The following is a 27,990-nucleotide window of genomic DNA, read 5'->3' on the forward strand; positions in this document are numbered from 1 at the left end:
TCTCCTTTCTTATAACTTGAAGCCACTGGTTTGAGTCCTACCCAGAGCAAGAGAAAACAAGGTTGTTCCCTCTTCCATGCGGCAGCCCTTCGAATGCTGAAAGATAGCTATCATGTCACCTCTCAGTCTTCTCTTCTCCAAGATGTTGTTGTTGTTTAGTCGTTTAGTCGTGTCCGCCTCTTCGTGACCCCCTGGACCAGAGCACGCCAGGCACTCCTGTCTTCCACTGCCTCCCGCAGTTTGGTCAAACTCATGCTGGTAGCTTCAAGAACACTGTCCCACCATCTTGTCCTCTGTCGTCCCCTTCTCCTTCTGCCCTCCATCTTTCCCAACATCAGGGTCTTTTCCAGGGAGTCTTCTATTCTCATGAGGTGGCCAAAGTCTTGGAGCCTCAGCTTCAGGATCTGTCCTTCCAGTGAGCACTCAGGGCTGATTTCCTTCAGAATGGATTGGTTGGATCTTCTTGCAGTCCATGGGACTCTCAAGAGTCTCCTCCAGCACCAGAATTCAAAAGCATCAATTCTTCGGCGATCAGCCTTCTTTATGGTACAGCTCTCACTTCCATACATCACTACTGGGAAAACCATAGCTTTTACTATACGGACTTTTGTTGGCAAAGTGATTTTAAAAATGTACCCAGCTCACCCCATAAAAGGCTGCCTGGTCAGGCGACAAAGTCTGCAGCAATCCCCAACTGCCTCAACCGTTCCTCACAAGGCTTGTTTTCTAGATCCTTGATCATCCTGGTCGCCCTCCTCTGCACACCTCCCAGCTTGTCAATATCCTCCTTAAATTGAGGCCCCCACAACTGGACACAGAACTCTAAGTGCAGTCTGACCGAGGCAGAATAGATTGGTGTCTGTACCAAATGCAGAGAGCTCAGCTCACTGCTAAGATTAGTCGGAACAAAATAAAAAAAATCCTTCCAGTAGCACCTTAGAGACCAACTAAGTTTATTATTGGTATGAGCTTTCATGTGCATGCATACTTTTTCAGATTCAGAGTGTATCTGAAGAAGTTTGCATGCACACGAAAGCTCATAACAATAACAAACTTAGTTGGTCTCTAAGGTGCTACTGGAAGGAATTTTTTTATGTTGTTTCGACTACGGCAGACCGACACGGCTACCTACCTGCTAAGATTAGCTGCCTCCGTATGCACTGCATTGATGAAAGGTGAGATTCAGGGCACTTTTGTGTCTAGAAGCAGAGCAAATGCATGCAAAATAAGCAAGGATATAGGGATCTTAATGTGCAAATTTTATTCCATTTTTCTGGGCTATGAATCTGATTTCTCTGAGCACGGAGGGCTTGTACAGCCCTGCTAACAGAACATGCTATACCTACTTTTGCAAACTGGCTGGAGGGAAGGAGGAGGGCAGCTGGGCTATCCTGCCTCCTTCCAGTCCCAGGGATGAGGTGCCAGGCGGGGGTCAAACCAGAGCATCAAAATACTTGCCTTGCAAATACATTTCCCCACGAAAGCAATCTCATCCCAAGACCACGTCTTCGTCTTGGTTTGCTCAATACCTTTATTGATTTTTAAAGTAAATGTTAAACAAGAGAACAAACACAGTTCCTAAAGAATATAAGGACAAGAAATGTCCACATATCATTTCATTTTAGCAAGTTCTAAATATTTGCTGCCGGGAGTCTTCCAGCTCTTCTTCCTTTTAAATTCCTTTATTTGAAAAAACAGAGATTTGAATGACCCTCAATCACAGAATGCAAATCAATCCTTCCCTCTGATGGATACGTCATCCATCAGTGGCTTCAGACGTCATTTAGCCCAGGCTTTTCCTGACCCAGAAGACCTGTTGCAGGGGGTTGGAATAGATGACCCCTGGGGATCCCTCGCAGCTCTACAATTCCATGATTTGACCCTGTTTCATATGTTTGAATGCCGTGGATTTTTGTTTTATTTGCTTTTATGCGCTCTTTATACTTGTGGCCTATTGATTTTAGGCTGCATATTTGTTCTAATGGATGTTTTTACACTCTAGATAGTGTATGCTGCTTAGAGTTTTATTTTTTTAAACAAACAAACAAACAAACAAGCCACTGAGCTGTTAAATAATTAAAAGGAATGCCCCTCTCCAATTCTTGACCCAATATGTGACTGCGGAGTCAGCCCACCAGACCTTGCCACCCTACCCACTGGACATGACTGCCCAAGGTCTGAAATGCCACACAAACACACACACAGGTGGGCCAAAATATGGCATGGGGGGGACCCCAGGGGGACCTCAATGCTGAAATGATACAGGTACAATATCTAAAATGCATTGGCCTAGTGGCATAATCGATATATGTTCCCCCCAGCGCAGGTGGGGGAACAGCCACGATGGCACCCCACTGGGATCGCACTGCCGGGGGCGGTGCGCTCCCCCCACACTCCTCTTCCTCCACCAGTGGGTTGGACTATGATTCTATGAGAGAAAGCCCAGGGCCCAGGATAGCGGAGTGAAAAGTGTGCGTTGGGAAATCTCCAGCTGCAGACTCCATGGGACTCTGCTCCCTCAACACCACTCTCTCCTATCTGCAATGTGAGGGAAATATCATCATTTTTAATTTGTATACAGTGGTACCTCAGGTTACATACACTTCAGGTTACAGACGCTTCAGGTTACAGACTCTGCTAACCCAGAAATATTACCTCAGGTTAAGAACTTTGCTTCAGGATGAGAACAGAAATCACACGGTGGTGGCAGGGTGATGGCAGGAGGCCCCATTAGCTAAAGTGGTACCCCAGATTAAGAACAGTTTCAGGTTAAGAACGGACCTCCAGAACAAATTAAGTTCTTAACCCGAGGTACCACTGTACCATCTTTCTATCTTACAATACTCAAGGCGGTTTACAAATGTGATAATAAACGTAACTTTAAAATAGGCAACCTGCATCAAAAAGTAACATTCAACAATCATTAGAATAGTATAGAATAATAATATCAACATATAAAAGTTAAACAGAAATCCACTCAACAGTTACAATAAATAATAGCTAAAATATAATCAATAAGACAACGGCAAGCCACAGTACATAAAACAATACAATACACATTGAGAAGCAGAGGGTAGAGCAGGGCAGGTGGAAGGAGGCCTTGCCTGATGGAGTCTCTCCCCTCACAGTGGAGAAAGTGGACCGAGAAAAGTTTCCCACCCTCACTCAGAACACTAGAACTCGTGAACATTCAACTAAGCAGAACGTTGGAAGATTCACGACAGGCAAAAGCACAGTGTTAAACTGTGGAACTCCCTGCCACAGGAGGAAGTGAGAGCCACCAACCTGGATGGCATTCAAAGAGGACTGGACAGGTTTAGGGAAGAGGAGAGGAGTATCAAGGGCTGCTAGCCAGGATGGCTCTGCTTTGTCTCCACAGTTGGAGGCAGCAGGGCTTCTGAATCCCAGGAGAGGAGAGATGTTCTAGTGCTCAAGTCCTGCATCTGGCATCTGGTCAGCCACTGTGAGCACAGGATGCTGGATTCAATGGACCACTGGCCTCATCCAGTAGGCTCTTTGTGTTGCAAGGATCACTAAGTTGATATCTATGAAATGTGTTGGGCTGTGCAATATTAAGTTTGTTGTGTTGTTGTTTTCGTATATAAGTTTTATTAATATTCTGTTTTACAATTTAAAATACTCATTTTACATCCTTAAAATATCAATGACTTCCATTCTTCTGTTTCCATTTTTTGGGGGGGAATATTATAAATCCCTGCATTTTTAACAAAAACTAAACCATTCAGTGGGACACGGGTGGTGCTGTGGGTTAAACCACAGAGCCTAGGACTTGCCGATCGGAAGGCCGGCAGTTCGAATCCCCTTGATGGGGTGAGCTCCCGTTGCTCGGTCCCTGCTCCTGCCAACCTAGCAGTTCAAAAGCACGTCAAAGTGCAAGTAGATAAATAGGTACCGCTCCGGTGGGAAGGTAGACGGTGTTTCTGTGCGCTACTCTGGTTTGCCAGAAGCAGCTTAGTCATGCTGGCCACATGACCCGGAAAAACAGTCTGCGGACAAACGCCGGCTCCCTCAGCCTATAGAGCAAGATGAGTGCGCAACCCCAGAGTCGTCCGCGACTGGACCTAATGGTCAGGGGTACCTTTATCTTTAAACCATTCAGTATTCCATCATTGCATCCATCAAAACTTACGTATTTACACCACTGAATTTATCTTAATGCTGCCAACCTTTTCAAGTGTACACAATTATTCCCCACATATTCAATAAACATCTTCCCATCTTCTTTAAATGTGTGTTCTTCTTGTTCTCTTATTCTATATGTTAAGTCTGCAAGTTGTGCATATTCCGTCAACTTACGTTGCTGTTCTTCTTTGGTTGGGACCTCACTTGTTTTCCATTTTGGGGATAACTGTAGCACCCTGCTTGTGGTTAACGCTTAGCTGGAATGAAATATTCAACGCAGCAATAGAGAAATTAAAATAATTATTTATTTGTCAGACAAATAAATGAGAGGCACAGTGGTATATGGTTACCAAGCTCTGGCCTGGCCTCCTGCCATTATGGCCAGCACTTATATTCCCTTAATCCAGCCCCCTTTGCTCCTCCTTGGGCTGCCTCTGTCCAATCAGCCTGGTTGGATTTCCTATTGGCTGATTGCTATAACCAATCACAAAAAGATACACCCATATCCTTCTGTCCTTATAAGGAACACAAACAGCTATATATTGTTACATCTATAAATGACAAATAAGTAGTAATATATCTTACATGTGTCTCAACAAGGAATCTTAATTACCAGCTCACCTCTTGCCCTCCTTGCCCTATTGCCTTCTAAAACAAATGGTTAATCTTAAATTTTTATCTTAAACATATGTCAAGGATCTTGAGTTTCACATCAACATTGAAAGATATCCTTCATTTGAAGGTTTCTAAACAAATGTCTGACAGCTAATATATCAGGACAGCATTTGATGGCGTCTTCTTGTCTGGCAAGAGGCTGGACTGGTGGCTGACTTAATTTCAAGATAAATACAACTCTTCTAGCATTTGTTAAATCCTTTGCATAATTACATTTAAGCCAACATATTTAATACACAACACAGATAGCCTCTTAAAAGGAATAAGGCCTTTTTAAAGTAGAGAGAGAAAGAAAGAAAAGGACTCAGTTTAAAACAGTTTCAGAAGAAGCCTCCTCCCCTTCAGCAAGCTGCTTTTCCCATTATCTGTTTAAGGAAGAAACAGCTTTAAAAAGACTTCCCAGCTAGATGCTTTAAAAAGACTTCCCAGCTAGATGCTTTTTTCTCCCATTTGCCTCTGGCCTTAGAAAATACAGCTCAAGGTTTAAGAGAGGCCCATGGTATCATTTTACTATTTGCCCATTCCTAATTATGTTTATCTCTGTTTTTTTATCTTCTGTAACATGTAGGGTCAATGTCCTGCTTTTAGTCTGTAATTTCAGCTTTTATGACTTTGAGAATTGTTTTCTGCTATAAATCAAAAGGGGCCCCTTGTCTTAGGAGAATGGCCAAGGTTTTCTCTGCCTGGCATTGAAACATTTGAAAATCTACTTTTGAAAATCTAAGCCCTCTTTAATATACAAGTCCTGATCAAACATTAATAAAATGCAGGCTTATGCCTGATGCCTCATTCCCCCCTTTCAAGCTCAAGGACCTTCGTCCCAAGTGTCCTTGATAGCTTGACCTTCATCATATTCCTGAGGTAAAGCTCTGTATAGGGCCATGATATGAGGTAGAGTTTCATTTGAAACCATCTTGCTAATTGTACTTCTAAAACATGAAATGATACATGGCATCATACATAAAACCATTACCACTACTGTCAAGAAAAACAAGCAAGACAATAGTATCCCTTTGAGTCCTGTGACATTAGGTAACCAATTGGTGAGCCATCCCATATCCCATCCTTCCCATGTTTGTACTGGGACATGTGCTATATTCTCCATCTTTGTGGCCAACACACGGATTGCCTCACCATTATCTGAAATGTTAAAGCAACAGGCATTCCCTGTCAAGTTCAAGACTCCACATAGGCCTCCCTGCTTGGCAAGTACATAATCCATTCCCATTTTCAGCTGCAAAATGGCGGCTCTACTTTCATCCAACTGTTGTGCAATAAGTCTCAAACTCCGGGCCGTTGCATTGGTTACAAGTTCCACTACTGCTTGCAATCGAATTATTCTGTTTAGATTATAAATAGGATCCCGTGCCCCTTGTATGAGCTCACCAGGATTCCAGGAGGCAGGATCATAATAGGCTATAATGCGCTCTGGTGGCCAATCATCAGTACCGCTCCAACTTTGGGTACTTCCTCCTGCTATATGAGAAATATCAGCGTTTCTTCGTGTTCGCTTGGGCAAATTAGTGGGCATAATCCACATTGGTGGCAATACCCATCCCAGGAAACAAGTCCCACTCCATTTGGAGGGGAGTTTCTTGTATGCCCATTCTCCACATATCCACCACAACCATCGTGTCTGAGGTCTTTGGTACGTGGAGTACAGAAGGCGAAATAGCAAAAGAGGTAGAGAGTTCACAGTGCAGTATGTTAGATTGCCTTTTTCTGTCACAGTTATGTTCCATACCACTTTCCATGCATGAATAAAAGGAGGTGCACAGGGCAAGGCATCCCGAGTTCGATAGGTAGTATCGTGTGCCCAGGTATTCTTAATATTATCCCAAGTATAGTGACAATGAGAAGAGCCTATCATGGTAGAATCAGCTGCATCTGATGATTTATGTACACAGAATTCCCCTTGTACAGGTATAACTCGTAATGGTTTAGTTGAGTTCCATCCGGGAAAATTCTGTACTTCTGTCTGGTTTGGTATTTCGCTTACCATACCAATGGCATCTAATGGTATCGGTAATAAGGGCATACCTCCCTCTGAATCATCTGGCCCAAGAGAGCAAACAAGGCAATTGGTCCTATTTGCAACATTGGCTACCATTTCAGCTAAACCTACCCACATATTGTGGTCATGGTGGAATCCATATTTAGTCAATTTGGCCAGATTCAAGGACCCTTCCCCTTCCCAAGGGATCAGGATTAATAATAGAATCATGTTGATGTCTAGCATATGCATTCCTTCCACAAAAGATTACCTTATAGTGATAGCAAATAAATATTAGTCCCAATATAATTCCCCCAGTGACAGAAATGGGGAACCACCAAGACCAAAACATATATCCCGAGGATCCCCAATGAGTAATATCTCTGATAATTGTTCCACAAGGGGGTGGGCAGTCAATTAATTGTATAAGAGAATCTTTCCTTTCACAATCGCTGGTTCAGATGCTCCTCAAGCTTCAGGCGTGCGCAGGTCAGCCAGCTTCCAGGTTGTGGCTGCAGCAGGCCGGTCGTCTAATGTTGCCCGTGACCTAGCCCGTTCCCGGTAGGGCTAGATACAGGGGTTTTTGGAGAGAGTCAGTTTAAGAGGATTAGAGGGGTCACCTTTGCACGTCCAACTGCCTTCGGACTTCTTCAAACGGGAGTGATGAATCCAGGGGGTCACCTCAGCTACCTTCACCGCTGTTGGAGTAGAGAGCAAGACGGTGTAAGGTCCACGCCACTTAGGTGCAAGTGGATCACGTTTCCACTCTTTCACCCATACGCTATCGCCAGCCTGGAACTGATGAATCGGCTCGGCAATGCTGCACGGCGTGCGCTCGAGGACCCACCTGTTAAGAGAAACAAAAACACGGGAGAGAGATTGCACTTGTCCCTGTGTCACATGGTCTCCTATTTGTTTAAGATCAGCTGGAATATTCTGAACAAAGGAGGGCGGTCTCCCATACAGGAGCTCAAAAGGTGACAACTTAAGTCTTTTTGTGGGTGCACACCGAACACGAAACAGTGTTATGGGTAACACATCTACCCATCCCAATCCCGTTTCCTGGGTTAATTTTGCCAATTGGGTTTTCAGAGTCCGATTCATTCTTTCAGTTTTCCCTGAACTCTGAGGCCTATAGGCTGCATGCAGTCTCCATTTCACTTGTAGGACTCGACATACTTCTTGTACTACTTGATCAATGAACGCTGGCCCATTGTCACTTCCAATGCATCTAGGTAATCCAAACCTCGGGATCAATTCAGTGAGGAGTCTCTTAGTTACCTCTCGTGCCTTTTCAGTTCGGGTGGGAAAAGCTTCAACCCATCCGGTAAGAGTATCTACAAACACAAGGAGATACTTGAATCCCTTAGAAGGGACCAGTTCTGTGAAGTCCACAATTAGGCTTTCCATGGGGACATATCCCACATGTTGGATTCCAGGGGGTTGTACCGGTCCCTGCCTGGGATTGTTTTTAGCACAAAGAACACATTTCTGTGAAATGCAAGTTGCTAATTGTGATAGGTTAATAATATACAACTTCCGACTGAGACTCTCTCTGGTTGCAGTACCGCCAAGGTGAGTAGATTCATGATAATTTCTTACAATTGTGCCTGCTAGATGATGAGGTACATAAATCCTATTGTCTGGCAGGATCATCCAACCGTCCTTCACAACTGCTCCTTCCTGTTCAGCCCACTTCCTCTCTTCTGGGGTATAGTGAGGTTTAACTTCTTCTGGAGCTACCTCTGGTATGAGGGCTGCTATAAATCCTCCCACAGGCTTTTGGGCTGCCTCTCGGGCTGCTTTGTCAGCAGCATGATTTCCTCTGGTTATTGGATCCCTTCCTCGTCCATGACCTTTGCAGTGCATTACAGCAATCTGTTCTGGAGCCCATACTGCTTCTAACAGGATTTCTACTTCAGGTCCATATTTCAAGGCCTTCCCGTGGGCTCCTATTAGACCTCTTTCTTTCCATAGAGCACCATGTGCATGCAGGGTTAAGAAGGCATATTTAGAATCAGTATAGATGTTTGCCTTACATCCGGCTGCCAATTGCAGAGCTCTAGTTAAACCTATAAGTTCAGCTTTTTGTGCTGAGGTGCCAGCAGGCAAAGCTTCAGCTTCCACTACTTCCTCATTGGTGACCACAGCATATCCTGCTCGTCTGGCACCTTCATGCAGGTAACTGCTACCATCAGTATAATATACAACATCTGGATTTTTCAATGGTTCATCTTTCAGATCGGGTCTACTGGAATAAACTTCATCCATTATTTGGAGACAATCATGTGATTCTTCATCATCTACCTCTGGTAGGGGCAGCAAAGTCGCTGGATTGAGCATATTCACTACTCGTAGATGAATCCTGGGATTTTCACACAATAGGCCTTGGTACCTAGCCATCCTTGGGTTCGTTAGCCAATAACTACCCTTATATTCCATGAGTGTCAGAACAGCATGAGGTACATTCACATACATCGTCTGGCCGAAGGTAAATTTATCAGCTTCTTTGACAAGGCTGGCAGTGGCCGCTACTGCCCTTAGGCATGGAGGCCATCCTTTTGCTACTGAGTCCAATTGTTTTGACAAATAAGCTACTGGACGGTTCCAACTTCCTAATCTCTGGGTCAGGACTGCCGCTGCAATCCCATTCTGTTCATGTACATACAGCTGAAAGGGTTTTTCCGAATTAGGCAGTCCAAGGGCTGGGGCCTCCATAAGTCGTTGTTTGATAACTAAAAAGGCTTGTTGCTGCTCAGGTCCCCATACAAATGGGTCCTTTTCTGCACCTCGAGTGCTTTCATGTAAGGGTTTGGCCAGACTGCTGAAATCAGGTATCCATAGTCTACAAAACCCTGCTGTTCCCAGGAATCCTATGAGTTGTTTCCTTGTGGTAGGTTCCTTGATAAGGCAAATAGCTTCTTTCCTCTCTGGCCTCAATGCTCGTTGTTGGTGTGAGATGTCAAAGCCCAAATATTTGACCTTTTCTAAACATAACTGTGCCTTTTTCTGGGAAACTCGGTAGCCAGCTTGCCAGAGCAAGTGGAGCAGTTCCTCTGTACCTTCTTTACAGGTATCAAAATCCTTTGCTGCTAGTATAAGGTCATCTACATATTGCAGAACCACCTTTTCTCCAGGTATTGAGGGGTAACTTGTTAGATCCTTCGCCAAGGCAGTGCCAAATAAAGTTGGGGAATTTTTGAATCCCTGGGGCAATCTTGTCCAAGTTAGCTGGCCTTTTGTTCCTGTTAAAGGGTCTTCCCACTGGAAGGCAAATATAGGTTGGCTCTGTGGTGCCAGCCGGCAACAGAAGAATGCATCTTTCAAGTCCAATACAGTAAAAAATGTTGCTTCTGGTGGGATCAAACTCAGCAGGGTGTATGGGTTTGGTACATTTGGGTGCAAGGTCTCGATAGCCTGGTTTACGAGCCTCAAGTCCTGCACTGGCCTGTATTCATCTGTCCCAGGTTTTCGAACAGGCAAAAGGGGTGTGTTCCACTCTGATTGGCAGGGCTTAAGCAGACCATATTTTAATAGGCGGTCCAAATGTTTCTGGATGCCCTCTGCTGCTCGCCGGGGTAAAGGATATTGCTTTACAGATACAGGGGTAGCCATAGGTTTTAAGGTTACTACAATTGGAGCTATATTCTTGGCCATTCCTGGTGGGCTATTTTCGGCCCATACTCCTGGTGGCACCTGTAGAGTTCGGAGGAGCTTGTTTAACTCTGTATCCAATGTAGGTTGGACTTGCAGGGCTGACATTAGGCGCCATGATTGTTCCTTAGGTACTGAGAGGGAAATTATTCCTGCTGCCTTTGATGGCAATTTCATTTCTGGACCTCGAGGAGTGAAGGTGATTTGGGCCTGTAATTTGGACAGCATATCTCTACCTAAGAGAGGTATTGGACACTCAGGTATATACAAAAACTGATGGTGTCAGGGGTTTAGGAGCAGAAGCACGGGCAAGGGAGGAAACAGAGAGCGAAGGGGAGGAGGCAGAAGAAAAGATGAGTGACGACGACGACCCGAGATCTCCTAGTCTTTCCAGTGAATCAGAGGATTCACAGAAAGGAGCACCAGTGGCGAGGGCAAGGGGGGAGTCTAGGGGGGCACCCCAGGAAGACAGAGCCAGAGAGGACTCAGGGGGGAGCAGCTGGAAATCGGGACCAGCGTCACCGCCAGGAAGCAGGGAAGAGGAAGGGAGCCAGGGGGGAAGCGCTGGCAGCTCACCACAGGAGGGAGGACATGAGTCAGGAGTGGCCACACCTCCACAGGAGGGAGGACATGAGTCGGGGATGGCCACACCTCCATCGGGGAGCGAAGAAACGGTTGAGAGGAAAGTGGAAGGTTGGGCGCGCGCGCCAAGTTCAAATGCAGAGGAAGGCGGCGCAGTAAGCAGCCCCGAAAGAGAGCCAGGTCCTAAAGCCCGGCGCAAGGAGGCAGGAGGGTCTGGGTCAGCGTCAGAAGAATCCCGGAAGGAAGAAGCCCCGGGGGGTAGAGGGACCCAGAGGAGGACAGTCAGGAGGAAAAGGTGGAGCAAGGCTAGGATATTAAGTTGGTGCACACAGGGCGGAGACTCAGACGGAGCTTCGCCGACCTAGCTACTAGGCGTAGAGTTGCGCGCAGCAGCGTGAGAATGGAAACTGTAATTCAATAAAGACTTTTACTTAATGACCGCTGGCTAGCGTGATCCTCTGTGAGCTAGGATCTTCAAGCAGCTCTGACAGTAAGCTCCGTCACCACTTGTGGGCATCTACAGCCTCGAGGAGGGGAGAGACACAGGTGCCTACTAGCAAGCTCACGAACGGCAGACGACATGACGGCTGAGCAGCAGATAGAGGAACTCAGAAACGCGGTGGCACAACTGAACGCCGAGGCTCTAGCATCCAGGAAGAGGGAGGAGGAAGCAGCCGCAGCCTGCAGGGATCTCCAGGTCAGGTTAGACGTGCTGACAAAGCAGACACCCCGGCAGGAGGGCATTGGGTTGGCGAGACGGACAGGCGGGCTGGTCTCTCACTTCGATGGGAACCTGCAACAGTATCCCAACTTTAGAGCCGACGTACTGTGCGCACTGCAACTGCTGCATAAAGACTTTAGAGATGAACAAGAGAGAGTGGGGTTCATCATGTCCCATCTGCATGGGGATGCGAGAGCATGGCTACGCAATTTATGGAGAGATAAGGATCCGGCGCTACAGAATGCAGATGCCTTTATTAAAGCAATGGATGGGTGTTTTTTATCAAGTATTGACGTGGATCTTGCACGGAAGGAGGTGCATGGGCTGAGACAAGGGAGGGCCAGCGTCAGGCAGTACCATGCCCGCTTTTTCGCCTTGGTCAGTGCCCTGGAATGGGACAGAGATTCGGCTCCTGTAAGAGACCTCTTTTGGGAGGGGCTGCATAACTCGATTAAAGATGAGATCGCCAGGGGGGAGAGACCCCGAACCACCCAGGAGGTCGTTCAGAGGGCACTGGCAGTGGGGGTGAGGCTGGAAGGACGTCCGTGGAACAGGGACGAAGGGCGTGGAGGGCGCGAACCAGCCGGGGGCCCCTCCTTCTTTCCCAGGGAAGCAGCGCGGGCGCAATCCACGCCTCCGCCAGGAGGAGGAGCCGAACCTATGGAGGTGGGAGGTGCAAGGGCTCAGTCAGCAACCAGAGCCCTAACACCAGCAGCAGTGAAAGCGAAGCCTCCTAGAGGGAACAGGAAGTGTTACGTCTGTGAGGAGCCAGGGCATATGGCGAAAGAGTGTCCCCAGAGGCCCCACAAGCTCACTGCAGCCTCAGCAATGGTGACTGCAGCAACACAGCAAGGAGGACCACAGCAGGGAAACGAGGCTGTCTGGCTGGAGGAAGAGGCACTGGGGCCCAGCCAGACGTGTTAGTGACGCAGTCCCCAGCGATTTTACAGCCCGTGAACCCCCTCCCGCCCAAACCAGTAGTGAGGCTCACAGCGTCTCTCCAACTGCCCAATGGAATCACCATGGACGTGCCAATCACCATTGACTCAGGCAGCAATGCGGACTTTATAGGGCAGGACTTTGTCGACAGGCACGCTGTGCAGTTGCTGCCGGCCACACTGCCCCTGCAGGTTGTCACGGTGGATGGCAGGGAGCTGCTCGGGGGGCAAGTGGTGAAGCAGACGCCACCAATGGTGATGCGACTTGGGAATCACAGAGAAATCATCAGCTTCAACGTCACTCGACTATCTGACACGCCCATTGTATTGGGCATGAGTTGGCTGGACAAGCACAGCCCAGCGATGGCTTGGTACCAGAGGCAGCTGACCTTCGGCTCTTCCTTTTGTGCTGAACACTGCATCGTGCCCAGGCAGGAAGGAGAGGAAGAGGAGTCACAGCTGCTGCTAGGCACGCTGCAAGCGATTCCACACAAGTACGCTGAATTTTTGGAAGTTTTCTGCGAGAAGGAGGCAGACAGGCTACCCCCTCACAGACCATATGACTGCAAAATTGACCTGCTGCCGGGGGCGGCGCTGCCTAAAGGGAAACTGTATTCCATGTCAGAGGACGAACTGCAGGAACTCAAAGAGTTCATTGACCATAATTTGCAACGCGGCTTCATCCGGGAGTCCAGGGCAGTGGGGGGCAGTCCCGTATTCTTTGTTAAGAAGCGGGACACGCCCCAGAAAAGACTGGTAGTGGATTACAGGATTTTGAACAGTCTGACTAGGCCATCGGACTTCCCCATGCCCCGTATTGACGACCTCCTCGCAAAGGTACGGAAGGGCAGAGTGTTCACCAAGTTGGACCTGCGGGGGGCGTACAACCTCATTCGCATGCGGGAAGGAGATGAGTGGAAGACAGCCATGTTCACGCCACTGGGGACCTACGAATATAGAGTTATGCCTTTTGGATTGCAAAATGGCTCCCACGTTTTTCAAGCGTTTATGCATCACGTGTTGGCGGGACTTCTCTACAAGACGTGCGTCTGTTTCTTAGATGACATCCTGATCTTTTCGGAGTCGCAGCAGGAGCATGACGGACACGTCAAGGAAGTGCTGAGCAGGCTAAAGCAACATAGGCTCTACGCCAAGCTGGAGAAGTGCCAATTTGACGTGCCGGAGGTGGATTTTCTGGGCTACAAGCTGTCTGACAAGGGGCTCGCCATGGACAGCGCCAAGGTTCGAGCGGTGTTGGATTGGAAGAGTCCGCGCAACCGGAAGGAGGTCCAACGGTTTGTCGGCTTTGCGAACTTCTATCGCAAGTTTATCAAGGGCTTCGCGATGCAGACAGCGGCCATCACTGACACGCTTAGCTCCAAGAAGAAGAAGTTCGTTTGGACAGCGCAGGCGGAGCAGTCCTTTCAGGCACTCAAGCGTCTCTTCGCGTCGGAAGAGCAGCTGCTTCATGTCAACCCCAGCAAGCCGATGAGGGTGGAGACAGACGCCTCGGACAGAGCCGTGGGGGCGGTCCTGTTGCAGAAAGACCCGCAGGGGGTGTGGCGACCGGGAGCGTTTTACTCCAGGAAGCTCAGCAAGTCCGAACAGAACTACACCATCTGGGACAGGGAGTTGCTGGCCATTCACGCAGCGTTCAAGGCGTGGAGGCACTTTCTGATCGGCGCCAAGCACACGGTGCAGGTTTGCACGGACCACAAGAATCTAGAGCACTGGCGCACGGCACAGTTCCTGAACCAGAGGCAGATACGTTGGGCTGAGTTCTTTGCAAACTTCGACTTCCGCATAGAGTATGTCCCGGGGGACACCAACATCATGGCAGACGCTCTCTCCCGTAAGCCACAGTATCTGGAGGACGCAACGCCAGCGGCCGCCATGCACATCTTCGCACCAGCAGTGTGGGCGTGCGCCGCGGCGACCGTGGACCTAGAGGCGGTGCGACGTGCGTTGCAGGAGGACTCCTTCGCACAAGCAAAGATGGCAGAGGTGCAAAGGGGCAAGGCAGCGGCCGACGGTTTCCGGCTACGAGATGGATTGCTCATCCGAAAAGGGGCCATCTACGTGCCGGGAGACGAACTTCGAGCCAAGGTGCTGCAGCAGCTGCACGACGCGCCCACGGCCGGGCACTTTGGCAAGGAGAAGACGGTGGAATTAGTAGCCAGGGATTTCTGGTGGCCTGGAATGAGAGGGGAGGTCGCAGACTACGTGGCGAGGTGCGACACCTGCCAGAGGGCCAAACCAGTGCACAAACCGCCGGCCGGACTGTTGGAACCGCTGCAAACTCCGGTCGAACCTTGGGAAAGGGTGGCTCTGGACTTTGTCACGGATCTGCCCAGCTCAAGGGGCAAGACGGCAGTGCTGGTGGTGGTGGACCTGTTTTCCAAGATGGCGCATTTCATTCCGTGTGCGAAGGTGGCCACGGCGGAGCAAACCGCCAAACTGTTCATAGACCACGTGTTCAAGGTTCATGGTCTGCCACGGTCTATTCTGTCCGACCGGGGGCGGCAGTTCATCTCGAATTTCTGGCAGAAGCTGATGGGCTTCCTGAACGTCAAGATCAACCTGGCGTCGGCGAGACACCCGCAGACCAACGGGCAAGCGGAGCGGGTCAATGCCATCATGCAGCAGTACCTGAGATGTTATGCAAATCAACAGCCTGCGACGTGGGTGGATTACCTACCGCTTGCCGAGTTCGCCTACAACAACACGAAGCACGTGTCCACGGGGGTCACGCCGTTCTTCGCCAACAACGGGAGGCACCCCAGAACCTTCCCGGGACTGGAAAGAATGGGGGAGGGGGAGCCGCAGACAGCAGATGCGTTCGCGTCGGAGCTGCAGGAGGTCCACGATCAGCTGAGGCGCCACCTGGAGCTGGCCAAGCACGCATACAAGGTACAAGCAGACAAGCACAGAAGGGTTGGAGAAGAGCTCCACGTGGGAGACTGGGTTTGGTTAGCAGCCCACGCAGTGCCGGCCAGGTCGTTGGCCAAGAAGAAACTAGGGCATAAGCAACTGGGGCCCTACCAAGTCGAAGAGCAGGTCAACCCGGTAGCTTTCAGACTGGCACTTCCGGAGGGTTCCAGAATGCATCCAGTATTCCACAGATCGGTGCTCACTCCCTACAAGGCACCGCACAGGTTCCAGGAACCCGGAACAGCGCCGAGTCCGGTCAGAGACAGAACAGGGCACGCGGAAGTGGCACAGAAGGAGCGCATCAACGAAGTCACTGAGATTTTGGACTCCAGATGGGGGGAAGAGGGGGTAGAATACTTTCTCGCCAAGGAGGGCACCCCGGCCAGTGCGAACAGCTGGGTGCCGGGCTACGCCTTGGACGAACCTCTCCTCAAAGACGAGTTTCATGCCCTCTTTCCCCATAGACCTATGCCAGCAGAATATTTTGACGACTGGCTTTTCACGCCCACACTTTCGGCCAGCACTTTCCGGGGGTTCGACTCGGACGAGGACCCGACACAAGACGTCCGTTCCCCGGAGGGGTCACCCTCGGGATCTGCATCAGAACCCTCGTATTGGTGGGACGATAGGCCAGAGGAGCAGTGGCGCAGACGGTGGCTGGAAGGCCCAGGACGAGCAACACCGACAGGAGGAAGTGAGGGAGAGACGGACATGGACGTTTTCGGGGACGACCCTGGTTTCGAGCACGGCGGCACAGAGATGGAAGCGGAGGTGACTGTCGTCGACGAGAGCGGGGAGGAAGACCCGGGAGACTTCAGATGGAGGCCTGCCACGGGAAGCGACCGATACCCGACGTTCGTCCCTTTGCAACAGCAGCCCCCAGCTCCAGCACCGGAAGGAGGGGAGGGGGGAATGGGGGGCTTCGAGGGGGGGATGGATGTCAGGGGTTTAGGAGCAGAAGCACGGGCAAGGGAGGAAACAGAGAGCGAAGGGGAGGAGGCAGAAGAAAAGATGAGTGACGACGACGACCCGAGATCTCCTAGTCTTTCCAGTGAATCAGAGGATTCACAGAAAGGAGCACCAGTGGCGAGGGCAAGGGGGGAGTCTAGGGGGGCACCCCAGGAAGACAGAGCCAGAGAGGACTCAGGGGGGAGCAGCTGGAAATCGGGACCAGCGTCACCGCCAGGAAGCAGGGAAGAGGAAGGGAGCCAGGGGGGAAGCGCTGGCAGCTCACCACAGGAGGGAGGACATGAGTCAGGAGTGGCCACACCTCCACAGGAGGGAGGACATGAGTCGGGGATGGCCACACCTCCATCGGGGAGCGAAGAAACGGTTGAGAGGAAAGTGGAAGGTTGGGCGCGCGCGCCAAGTTCAAATGCAGAGGAAGGCGGCGCAGTAAGCAGCCCCGAAAGAGAGCCAGGTCCTAAAGCCCGGCGCAAGGAGGCAGGAGGGTCTGGGTCAGCGTCAGAAGAATCCCGGAAGGAAGAAGCCCCGGGGGGTAGAGGGACCCAGAGGAGGACAGTCAGGAGGAAAAGGTGGAGCAAGGCTAGGATATTAAGTTGGTGCACACAGGGCGGAGACTCAGACGGAGCTTCGCCGACCTAGCTACTAGGCGTAGAGTTGCGCGCAGCAGCGTGAGAATGGAAACTGTAATTCAATAAAGACTTTTACTTAATGACCGCTGGCTAGCGTGATCCTCTGTGAGCTAGGATCTTCAAGCAGCTCTGACAGATGGGTTAAACGATGTCCCCCAATCTGGCATTCCAAAGGTTGGAGGAAAGACCTCTTAGCTGACTGACCAGTGGCACTTTTAATGACTACACTTTTGGATGCCTTTTTCTGCAATAGTTCTGGGAGTACTGAGTATTCAGCCCCAGTATCAATCATAAAGTCTATTAAATGGCTTCCTAATTGAATCGTGACCGTGGGCTCCTGGAAGCCTAACTTTATGGAGTCCGGTCTTTCCTAGTCTTGGGTAAAATCCTCCTCTGCCAGTCCAATGACATTGTCCCTACTCCGTCCTTGTCCAGGTCTCTGATATCTTCCATCTCGGATCATTCCCCGTCCCCGTCCCTGGTTTCTTGGGCCGGAGCCCGGGCCTGGGCCTGGGCCTGGGCGTACTTCTTCCAACCTCAGGGGTTCAGGACACTCCCGCTTCCAATGACCCTCCTTCTTGCAATTCGCACATTGATTCCTTCCCAGTGGTGGATTCCTTCCCCGCCCTCTTCCTCCATTTAAGGGGCGGTAGTCGTGCTTCACTGCTGTGGCTAGCATTACCATCTTTTCCTTCTGCCACTTCTTCTCTTGTTTCTCAGCCTCATCCCTATTCCGATAAACTCGGCGTGCAATGGCCATAATTTGGCTCATCAGCATCCCTTCCCATCCTTCTGATTTCTGAATTTTCTTACGAATGTCAGAAGCGCACTGGGCCACAAATGTAGCAGTAATCATTCTGCTGTTTTCAGGGGCTTCAGGGTCAAAAGGAGTCCATATACGATAGGCTTCTTGCAGCCTCTCTAAAAAGTCTCCTGGACTCTCATTTGGTTTCTGTTCTACTTCTGAGACTTTAGACATATTAGTGGGCTTCTGGCATGCCCTGCGGATACCTTGCACAAGCGTCTGGCGGTAGGTGGTAAGCCTGGCCAGGTGAATTACATTGTTTGGATCCCAATTAGGATCTTCCAAGGGAAAGTTGTCTTGGAGATGACGGTCAATATTAAAAATATTTCCCACTCTGGCCTGCTCACGCAAATATATCTGTGCCTTTTCAATTATGTCTCTCCTTTCCTCAGTGGTGAACAGAGTATTCAGGAGCTGGCGGCAATCTGTCCAAGTAGGACTATGAGTATTTATTATTGAAGTCACCAAGTCCATCATAGCCTGAGGTTTTTCTGCGAAAGATGGGGTGTGTGTTTTCCAATTCATCAGATCTGTAGTGTGAATGGAATATATTGCAGGGTCGAAGTTCGAGGTGGCCTTGGTCCAGGTAGCCCGTTAACCAGCACAGGCTCCTCAAGTGCATCAAATACTCTTCTGAGAGGGGCTACTACGTGATCTTTCTCTTCGCTTTGCTCTAGGGGCCTTAAATCATAGGGGATGGTATTTGTCCCAAGGCGTTCTTTTAGCAGCTTTATACGCCTGGCTGTATTGCTTGCTGACCGATTAAGGTCTCCCTGTAACTTCTGTAATAATTCTCTAGGATTTGGATGTACAGGAGTTTGGGGTAGGCAATCAGTTGTTTCACTAAAAGAGACTGTAGATGGAGTTCTACTGGGACTCACAGATGGAATAACCACTTCTGCTTGGGCTTTATTATAGGACTCCAATGCCTCCTGAAGATATTTATCATAATCTATCAAGGAATCAAGTTCTGTGACTCCAGCCCCATTATTCATTCCACTTTCTTGCCTTGGGGTTACAACTGGTGGAGTGTTTGGATTAGGCTCCCTTCGATGTGGAGCATAGGGTGGAGGTGGAAGCAGCTCTTCCTCTGGTCCCTCAAAAATGGGTTTGAGTTTATTTGGCAAGATTCCTTTCCTAGCTTCGGCTTTTACAGCCAATAATTTGCATCGTTGGACTTTGCATTCCCTTATCCATGGAGGATTTTTATTTAATGTGCTCAGCCAGGAATCTATATATGAAAATTGTTCTGGGCACCCTCCAATTTCTTTGGCGATGTTAGACCAAAGTTTGCTTACTAAATTTATATCAAAAGTTCCCTGAGATGGCCATCCAGTATTTTGCTTCGGCCACTCTAATTCACATAACGTTCTCAGGCGCTCTGGCGTCATTTTGACTCCATATGCCCCTGAGAAGGCTTTCTTAAAATTATTTAACATACATTCAAGAGGTGTATTTTCCCCTTTTGAACCCCCAACTCCCATTGTATGGCCCTGTGAAGTATCCACTCAGTCACTCACACACACGCTTCGTGGATTTCCTTGCCTGGTGAAGTCGCCTTACCAGGAACCGAAGTACTGCCCACTCCACACTCAGGTCAGCTACAGATTGCTCTGTACTTTCTCACACATACAATGCGCTAGATACTTCACCACACACTACCTCCCAACTTTCCCTTTTCCCCCACCAGACCACCATCTGATGTACCCAACCACCTAGCGTACTCAGTTCCCACTTACTGAGACGCAGAAGTTTGATCAAGACTTCTCTTCCTCCCAGTTAATTGGAGGGCCAAAAATCCCTTTGTGCACTTACCCCTGGTTGGTTCCGTTTCCCCCCGGTCCGTCGCCGCCAGTGAGCAGGGTATCAGACAGACGAGACTTCTGCGTTCCCCCTGGAAAAATTTACCAGTGCGCGCTTGGGTAAGCAGTTTAGAGATCCTCTCTCTTGTACCCTGCTCAGTAGAGCGAAGGGGCTGCGTTCCAGCAGACCACTTATCCGAGTCACAGGGCACCATAAAATGTAGCACCCTGCTTGTGGTTAACGCTTAGCTGGAATGAAATATTCAACGCAGCAATAGAGAAATTAAAATAATTATTTATTTGTCAGACAAATAAATGAGAGGCACAGTGGTATATGGTTACCAAGCTCTGGCCTGGCCTCCTGCCATTATGGCCAGCACTTATATTCCCTTAATCCAGCCCCCTTTGCTCCTCCTTGGGCTGCCTCTGTCCAATCAGCCTGGTTGGATTTCCTATTGGCTGATTGCTATAACCAATCACAAAAAGATACACCCATATCCTTCTGTCCTTATAAGGAACACAAACAGCTATATATTGTTACATCTATAAATGACAAATAAGTAGTAATATATCTTACATGTGTCTCAACAAGGAATCTTAATTACCAGCTCACCTCTTGCCCTCCTTGCCCTATTGCCTTCTAAAACAAATGGTTAATCTTAAATTTTTATCTTAAACATATGTCAAGGATCTTGAGTTTCACATCAACATTGAAAGATATCCTTCATTTGAAGGTTTCTAAACAAATGTCTGACAGCTAATATATCAGGACAGCATTTGATGGCGTCTTCTTGTCTGGCAAGAGGCTGGACTGGTGGCTGACTTAATTTCAAGATAAATACAACTCTTCTAGCATTTGTTAAATCCTTTGCATAATTACATTTAAGCCAACATATTTAATACACAACACAGATAGCCTCTTAAAAGGAATAAGGCCTTTTTAAAGTAGAGAGAGAAAGAAAGAAAAGGACTCAGTTTAAAACAGTTTCAGAAGAAGCCTCCTCCCCTTCAGCAAGCTGCTTTTCCCATTATCTGTTTAAGGAAGAAACAGCTTTAAAAAGACTTCCCAGCTAGATGCTTTAAAAAGACTTCCCAGCTAGATGCTTTTTTCTCCCATTTGCCTCTGGCCTTAGAAAATACAGCTCAAGGTTTAAGAGAGGCCCATGGTATCATTTTACTATTTGCCCATTCCTAATTATGTTTATCTCTGTTTTTTTATCTTCTGTAACATGTAGGGTCAATGTCCTGCTTTTAGTCTGTAATTTCAGCTTTTATGACTTTGAGAATTGTTTTCTGCTATAAATCAAAAGGGGCCCCTTGTCTTAGGAGAATGGCCAAGGTTTTCTCTGCCTGGCATTGAAACATTTGAAAATCTACTTTTGAAAATCTAAGCCCTCTTTAATATACAAGTCCTGATCAAACATTAATAAAATGCAGGCTTATGCCTGATGCCTCATTACGAAACACAGCCAAAATTGTAGCGTACATAAATAGCTTTTCCTGACACCTGGGAATTTCAGTCTGAATTATCCTCAGCAGAAAGGACTCTGGGTTTTTTGGGGAAAGTGCTTTTAAACACGCAATATTACTGAGGCAGTGAACTGGGGCTGTGCAAATTATTTGAGTTACTCCTGGGAAAGCACACGATCCCATGCACCTTGCTCTGTCCTGCCAGCTGCCTCTTCTGGACCACTTATTTTCCTTGATTCTGCTTTCATGCTTTGGATTTCTTCTCTCTAAATATATCCCCCCCCCTAATTCATTCCCCCTCTCCCTCCCAGCCCAGTTTTGCCTTTGAAGACTGCATTAAAGGCCAAGGTGTGAATTATTTTGATGGGCTTTCTGTGGCACCCTCCTTCCCCCCCTTTTTCCTTTTTGTATCAGGCTGAACTAATGGGTTCTTCTTTCCCCTTCTCTCTCCCTCCCTCTTTCCCTTCCATTCCCGACAGCTAAAAGCATCTCCACAGGAAGAACCCGGGAAGGAGGCGACAAAAATAAGCGTGAGTTTTTCCGATAATGACTTCTCGGGAAGGCTTTAAATCAAGGGCACGGCAGCGGCAGCTTTTCCCTTGTGATGTGGGGAGCGCCCGGGGTTTTTCAGCAAAAATAAAATGTGATGAAGTGCAGAGCTAAGGAGTTGGGAAGTTCTGAGAGAGTCCTTTGCCCTGGCTGCCCGTTTGCCAGGGAAGGAAGCGGCATCAAGAACATAGGAAGAAGCAGCCTTGTATTGCTCCATCCACCTCAATATTGTCTACACTGACTGCCAGCAGCTCTAGAGGGTTCCAGGCAGAAGTCTCTCCCAGCCACACCAGAAGATGCCAGCAGGGACTGAACCCAGGACATTCTGCATGCAGAGCAGCTGCTCTGCCACTGAGCAGGGGCACATTCCACCAAAGCAGGCGCTCTCAAGGCAGCCATTGCCAACCTGACGCCCTCCAGATGTTTGGGACTAAGACTTATGAAATATACTCAGAGTCGAGAGTGGATTTTGTGCTCTTTATTCAACTCATAGTGGTGAGGAGGAATGGAAGTTCCCCCAAAATGTCTGCTTTATATACATTATTTACACAATGGGCCCCCCGTGATTGGCTAATTCCGGGATTCTCCTGTAGGCCAATCAGGTTGTGGATTCACTTTCACCTGGAGCTGGATTGGGTGGCTCCTGTGGACCAATCAGACTGCTGCATTCTGGATCCTGTTGTTCTAGGACCAATCAGACTGCTGCATTCTGGGTCCTATTGTTCTAGGACCAATCAGACTGCTGCATTCTGGATCCTATTGTTCTAGGACCAATCAGACTGCTGCATTCTGGGTCCTATTGTTCTAGGACCAATCAGACTGCTACATTCTGGATCCTATTGTTCTAGGGCCAATCAGACTGCTGCATTCTGGGTTCTATTGTTCTAGGACCAATCAGACTGCTGCATTCTGGATCCTATTGTTCTAGGACCAATCAGACTGCTGCATTCTGGGTCCTATTGTTCTAGGGCCAATCAGACTGCTGCATTCTGGGTCCTATTGTTCTAGGACCAATCAGACTGCTGCATTTTGGATCCTATTCAACTCAGTACATAACCACTTCCATCAGCCCCAACATCTTGTAGCTGGAAGGAACTGCCATCCAAAGCATCTGCAGGGCACCAGGTTGGCAAAGTCTGCTTTGAGGAGCTGGGACCAGACAGGCAGTCTTCTGCTGAATCTGCCTAGCCAGGCGCTGCTTCCTCTGACTGCCAGGGGCTCCCCAGGATTTCCCAGAAATGCGAGTACTAACAGGTGCATTTGGGGGAAGGGGCCCTGGGACTTGGGGGGCTGGCAAGGAGACAGCTGTGGTAGCAAGGGGGAGTCCCACCGTGAGCCTGGCCAAAACCCAAAAGGGTCTCTGCCCCATTTATATTGCCGTGCGGCTTCTGGAACTAGGAAAAATATACCGTATTTTTTGCTCAATAAGACTCCCTTTTTCCCTCCTAAAAAGTAAGGGGAAATGTGTGCGCGTCTTATGGAGTGAATGCAGGCTGCGCAGCTATCCCAGAAGCCAGAACAGCAAAAGGGATTGCTGCTTTCACTGCGCAGAGATCCCTCTTGCTGTTCTGGCTTCTGAGATTCAGAATATTTTTTTTCTTGTTTTCCTCCTCCAAAAGCTAGGTGCGTCTTGTGGTCTGGTACATCTTATAGAGCAAAAAATACAGTACATTCTTATTTTTTCCAGTTCCCTTTATCTGTTTTGATCCCACAAGGCAATTTGCCTCCGAGCAACTTGCACTCCCTATGGTGACTTTCCACCCTTTCCACCCTCTGGTCATTTGCAGTCTTTGCTGGGGTTGCAGAATGGTATCCCGGAAGCAGGGCTGACAAGGTGGGGTGACCGTCTCAGACGGCAGGGTGCCCCCTGGACAGCAGACCCCAATGTTGATCTAATGCTTATTTCCCCTAAATTGAATTCTGAATTTTGAATTTTATTGTTATTCATGTTTTTATACTGTATTTTATGCTGCTTTTACAATTAAGTGAACTTGTTGTGAACCCGGTTTTTGAACCGGGAAGGGCGGGGTATAAATAAATTATTATTATTATTATTATTATTATTATTATTATTATTATTATTATTATTATTATCATCATCATCTCTCTCCCAGCCCCTTTGTCCCTTACTTAGACCTTCTCTGACCTCCTCCTTCCCCAGCAGGGAAGGGGGGGCATCATTTTGGGGTCCACTTCAGGTGCCAAAATATCTTGGGCTGAACCTGCCCAGAAATAATAGTAATAGTCCCACTCTATTCCGCTTTGGTCAGACCTCACCTGGAATACTGTGTCCAGTTCTGAGTGGGCACCACAATTTAAGAAGGATGTTGACAAGCTGGAAGGTTTGCAGAGGAGGGCGACCAAGATGATCAATGGTCTGGAAACCAAGCCTGATGAGGAACAGTTGAAGGATCTGGGTATGTTTAGCCTAGAAAAGAGGAAACTGAGAGGAGATATGAGAGCCACCTTCAAATATCTCAAGGGCTGTCACATGGAAGATGGAGCAAGCTTGTTCTCTCCTGATCTGGAGGGCAGGACTTGAACCAATGGCTTCATGTTATAAGAAAGGAGATTCCAATTTAAACACCAGGAAGAACTTTATGATATGAAGAGCTGTTCAACATTGGAACTGCCTTCCATGGAAGGTAGTGAATTCTCCTTCCGTGGAGGTTTTTAAGCAAGGGTCAGGTGGTCACCTGACAGGGATGCTTTAGTGGAGATCCCGGCATTGTGGTTGTTGGGGGGTTTTTGAATATATATTTTTAAGAATTTCAACATGACAAATTATCAAAAATACATCATCTTCATTTTTTTTCCTCCCACATTTAGAGCCAGCTATTAAAATATGGGGTGAGCTCCCGTTGCTCGGTCCCTGCTCCTGCCAACCTAGCAGTTCTAAAGCACGTCAAAGTGCAAGTAGATAAATAGGTACCACTCCAGCGGGAAGGTAAACGACGTTTCCGTGCGCTGCTCTGGTTCTCCAGAAGCGGCTTAGTCCTGCTGGCCACATGACCCGGAAGCTGTATGCTGGCTCCCTCAGCCAAGAAAGCGAGATGAGCACCACAACTCTAGAGTTGGCCACGACTGGACCTAATGGTCAGGGGTCCCTTTACCTTTACATTTGTCCCACAGAGCCTAGGACTTGCCGATCAGATGGTCGGCGGCTCGAATTCCCGCGACGGGGTGAGCTCCCGTTGCTCGGTCCCTGCTCCTGCCAACCTAGCAGTTCTAAAGCACGTCAAAGTGCAAGTAGATAAATAGGTACCACTCCAGCGGGAAGGTAAACGACGTTTCCGTGCGCTGCTCTGGTTCGCCAGAAGTGGCTTAGTCATGCTGGCCACATGACCCGGAAGCTGTACGCCGGCTCCCTCAGCCAGTAAAACGAGATGAGCGCCGCAACCCCAGAGTCGGCCATGACTGGACCTAATGGTCCGGGGTCCCTTTACCTTTTTAAGACAGCGGCTGGCCATGGAGGCGTCTCAAGGCAGCTGGAGAAGCCTCTGTTTGCAACCGCGTGAAGGATGGTGCCTGAGAGCTGCCGTGGAGATTTTAAATTTCCTGGCGGGTCCTATCCAAGGCCCTGCTGGATCCACAACTATTTTTTACCTCCTGTGGCCAGCTGATAAATTATAGCCAAGTCCTCTGCCAGAGGAAGGACGGCGTGAGAAATAAATTGCTTGGGCCAAGGTCTCCTGCTTTTCCTTTGACTTCCATTTACGCTGATAGATGTAGCTGTCTCTGGCGAGGGAGCCCACAGTAAAACTCTCTCTGAGAGGGGCTTCCTCTTCCTGGCTCAGCTGCCCGGCCTGTTTTCCCATCTCCTGCCCAGATGCCTGTTGTTCCAAGTGTCATAGAATCATAGAACTGGTTAGACGAGACCCCACAGGGCCATCTAGTCCAACCCCCTGCAATGCAAGGATCGCAGCTAAGGAATCCCTGAGGGATGCTTTAAAAACATGCAAGAAAGGAGAGCCTTCTGAAATAAACTTTGAGTCTGAAGCCACTGGCTGTTATTTTTAGGACTGGGAGACCAGCACAAAACTTTCATATACACCGCAGGTTCCAGGGCTGCTCTGCATTTTGTGTGGTTTGAAATACATGGCATATAGAGTTGCCAAATATCCTGTTGCGATGAAAAAGGGTTAAGCTCCAAAAGTGAAAGGGGTGGGAAGAACACAAGGAGAGGTGTACAAAGGCGAGCGCCAGGTCAGATTTAGGCTTGCAGAACTACACAAAGACCATCCCATTTCAATACAAAAACCCATCTTTGAACTGTCAGAGAGTTCAAAGGACTTTCTTGTCATTCGAATCCTCTGGGGGAACAGAAAACAAGCTTGGTCCGTCTTCCCTTCCCCATATCACCTCTCTTGTCTCCTCTTTCCCAGGCTAAACCTGCCTAACTCCTTCAACCGTTCCTCATCAGGCTTGGTTTCCAGGCCCTTGGATCATCTTGGTCACCCTCCTTTGCACACCTTCCAGCTTGTCAAACTTCCACCTTCTTAAACTGAGGTGCCCAGAACTGGACAAAGGACTCCAGTGGGATCTGACCAATGCAGAATAGATAATATTTTTCTACTGAGATTCCCATTTGCTTGAGGGTTTTGGCCCAGCCACTGAGAGGCTTCTGGTTGTCTGGATGTGATGTGCCCTCTCTGGCCAGATCCAGCTGTTTTGGGACCCCAGCCACTTCATCTTCCCACGACATACTTGCCACCGAGGCCGCAATGCAAAGCGGCTGCCTCTCATCCCTGGAAACATCTCCTTCGATTTCTGCCAGCGTCTAAAGAACAAGTTGACGCTAAGGAGGTAATAATCTAATTTGCTGAGCAGATTAGAATTCCAAAACCCCATTTAGGCTCACGTGAACGGAATGAGGAGATATGCTAATTAGTTAAATAAAACAAATCTCCGGGGCCCCTCGTGTCTCTGCCCGCCCTGCCCCCAATGCCTCGGCCTCCCTGTCTCTTGCCATTCCCATTCCAATTTGTGTGTGGGGTGTGTGTTAGGTTTGCAGGAGTTGCGTCGTCAATTATCTTCCAGCTCATTACAGCAGAGGGTTTTTGCCCATGCTAAAAACGGAATAATATTTAAAAAGCATTTATTCTAATTGCAGCTCCTCTGACATTGTCTCATTGTAATCATTCTCGGCAGGCATCAGTTCCCTCGATGGGGGGGGGCGGGCAGGATACGCCGATACTGCGGTGGCTGTTGGCCTTCAGAGCCAGGCAGCCTCAGTTGGAGGGTGCAATGCTTCTGAATGCCAGTTACTGGAAACCACAGGATCAGGGAAGGTCCTGGTGCTCAGATCCTGTTCGCTAGTTTCCCCACAGGCATCCGATCGGCCACTGTGAGAAGAGGATGTTCAACTAGGTCTTTGGCTTGATCCTGCTGCTGCTGCTGCTGCAGGAACCTTCTTTGTTGTTCTTTAGTCGTTTAGTCGTGTCCGCCTCTTCATGACCCCATGGACCAGAGCATGCCAGGCCCTCCTGTCTTCCACTGCCTCCCCCAGTTTGGTCAAACTCATGCTGGTCGCTTCGAGAACACTGTCCCACCATCTTGTCCTCTGTCGTCCCCTTCTCCTTGTGCCCTCCATCTTTCCCAACATCAGGGTCTTTTCCAGGGAGTCTTCTCTTCTCATGAGGTGGCCAAAGTCTTGGAGCCTCAGCTTCAGGATCTGTCCTTCCAGTAAGCCCTCAGGGCTGATTTCCTTCAGATTGAGTAGGTTTGATCTTCTTGCAGTCCATGGGACTCTCAAGAGTCTCCTCCAGCACCAGAATTCAAAAGCATCCATTCTTTGGCGATCAGCATTCTTTATGGTCCAGCTCTCACTTCCATACATCACTACTGGGAAAACCAGAGCTTTAACTATACGGACCTTTGTTGGCAAGGTGGTGTCTCTGCTTTTTAAGATGCTGTCTAGGTTTGTCATTGCTTTTCTCCCAAGAAGCAGGCATCAGGGATCTTCTTAGTTTCTTATTATTCCTCAATGGAGCCTCCATGAACAGATCCAGTCTGCCTTAGAACAAGAACAAGAGTGGGAGAAGGCTGTTGCTCTCACCTCCTGCTTGAGGGCTTCCCTTGGGGGAGGCATCTGTTTGGCCACTGTGAGAACAGGACTCAATGGGCCATTGG

General features: G+C 48.7%; 1 protein-coding gene across 2 annotated transcripts in view; it reads left to right on the forward strand.

Moving 5' to 3' along the window:
- The window catches only part of VSTM2L (V-set and transmembrane domain containing 2 like), a 107,150-nt gene that overhangs the window by 66,925 nt on the left and 12,235 nt on the right, over positions 1-27,990 (forward strand). For both annotated transcript variants that reach the window (XM_083507753.1, XM_083507752.1), the window contains exon 3: positions 21,789-21,839. In XM_083507753.1, coding sequence (XP_083363879.1) covers positions 21,789-21,839 — 51 coding nt within the window. The remainder of the gene's footprint in view (positions 1-21,788; positions 21,840-27,990) is intronic.

The sequence above is a fragment of the Podarcis liolepis genome, assembly GCF_965112155.1.
Source record: "Podarcis liolepis genome assembly, chromosome: 6".
Taxonomy (NCBI): Eukaryota; Metazoa; Chordata; class Lepidosauria; order Squamata; family Lacertidae; genus Podarcis; species Podarcis liolepis.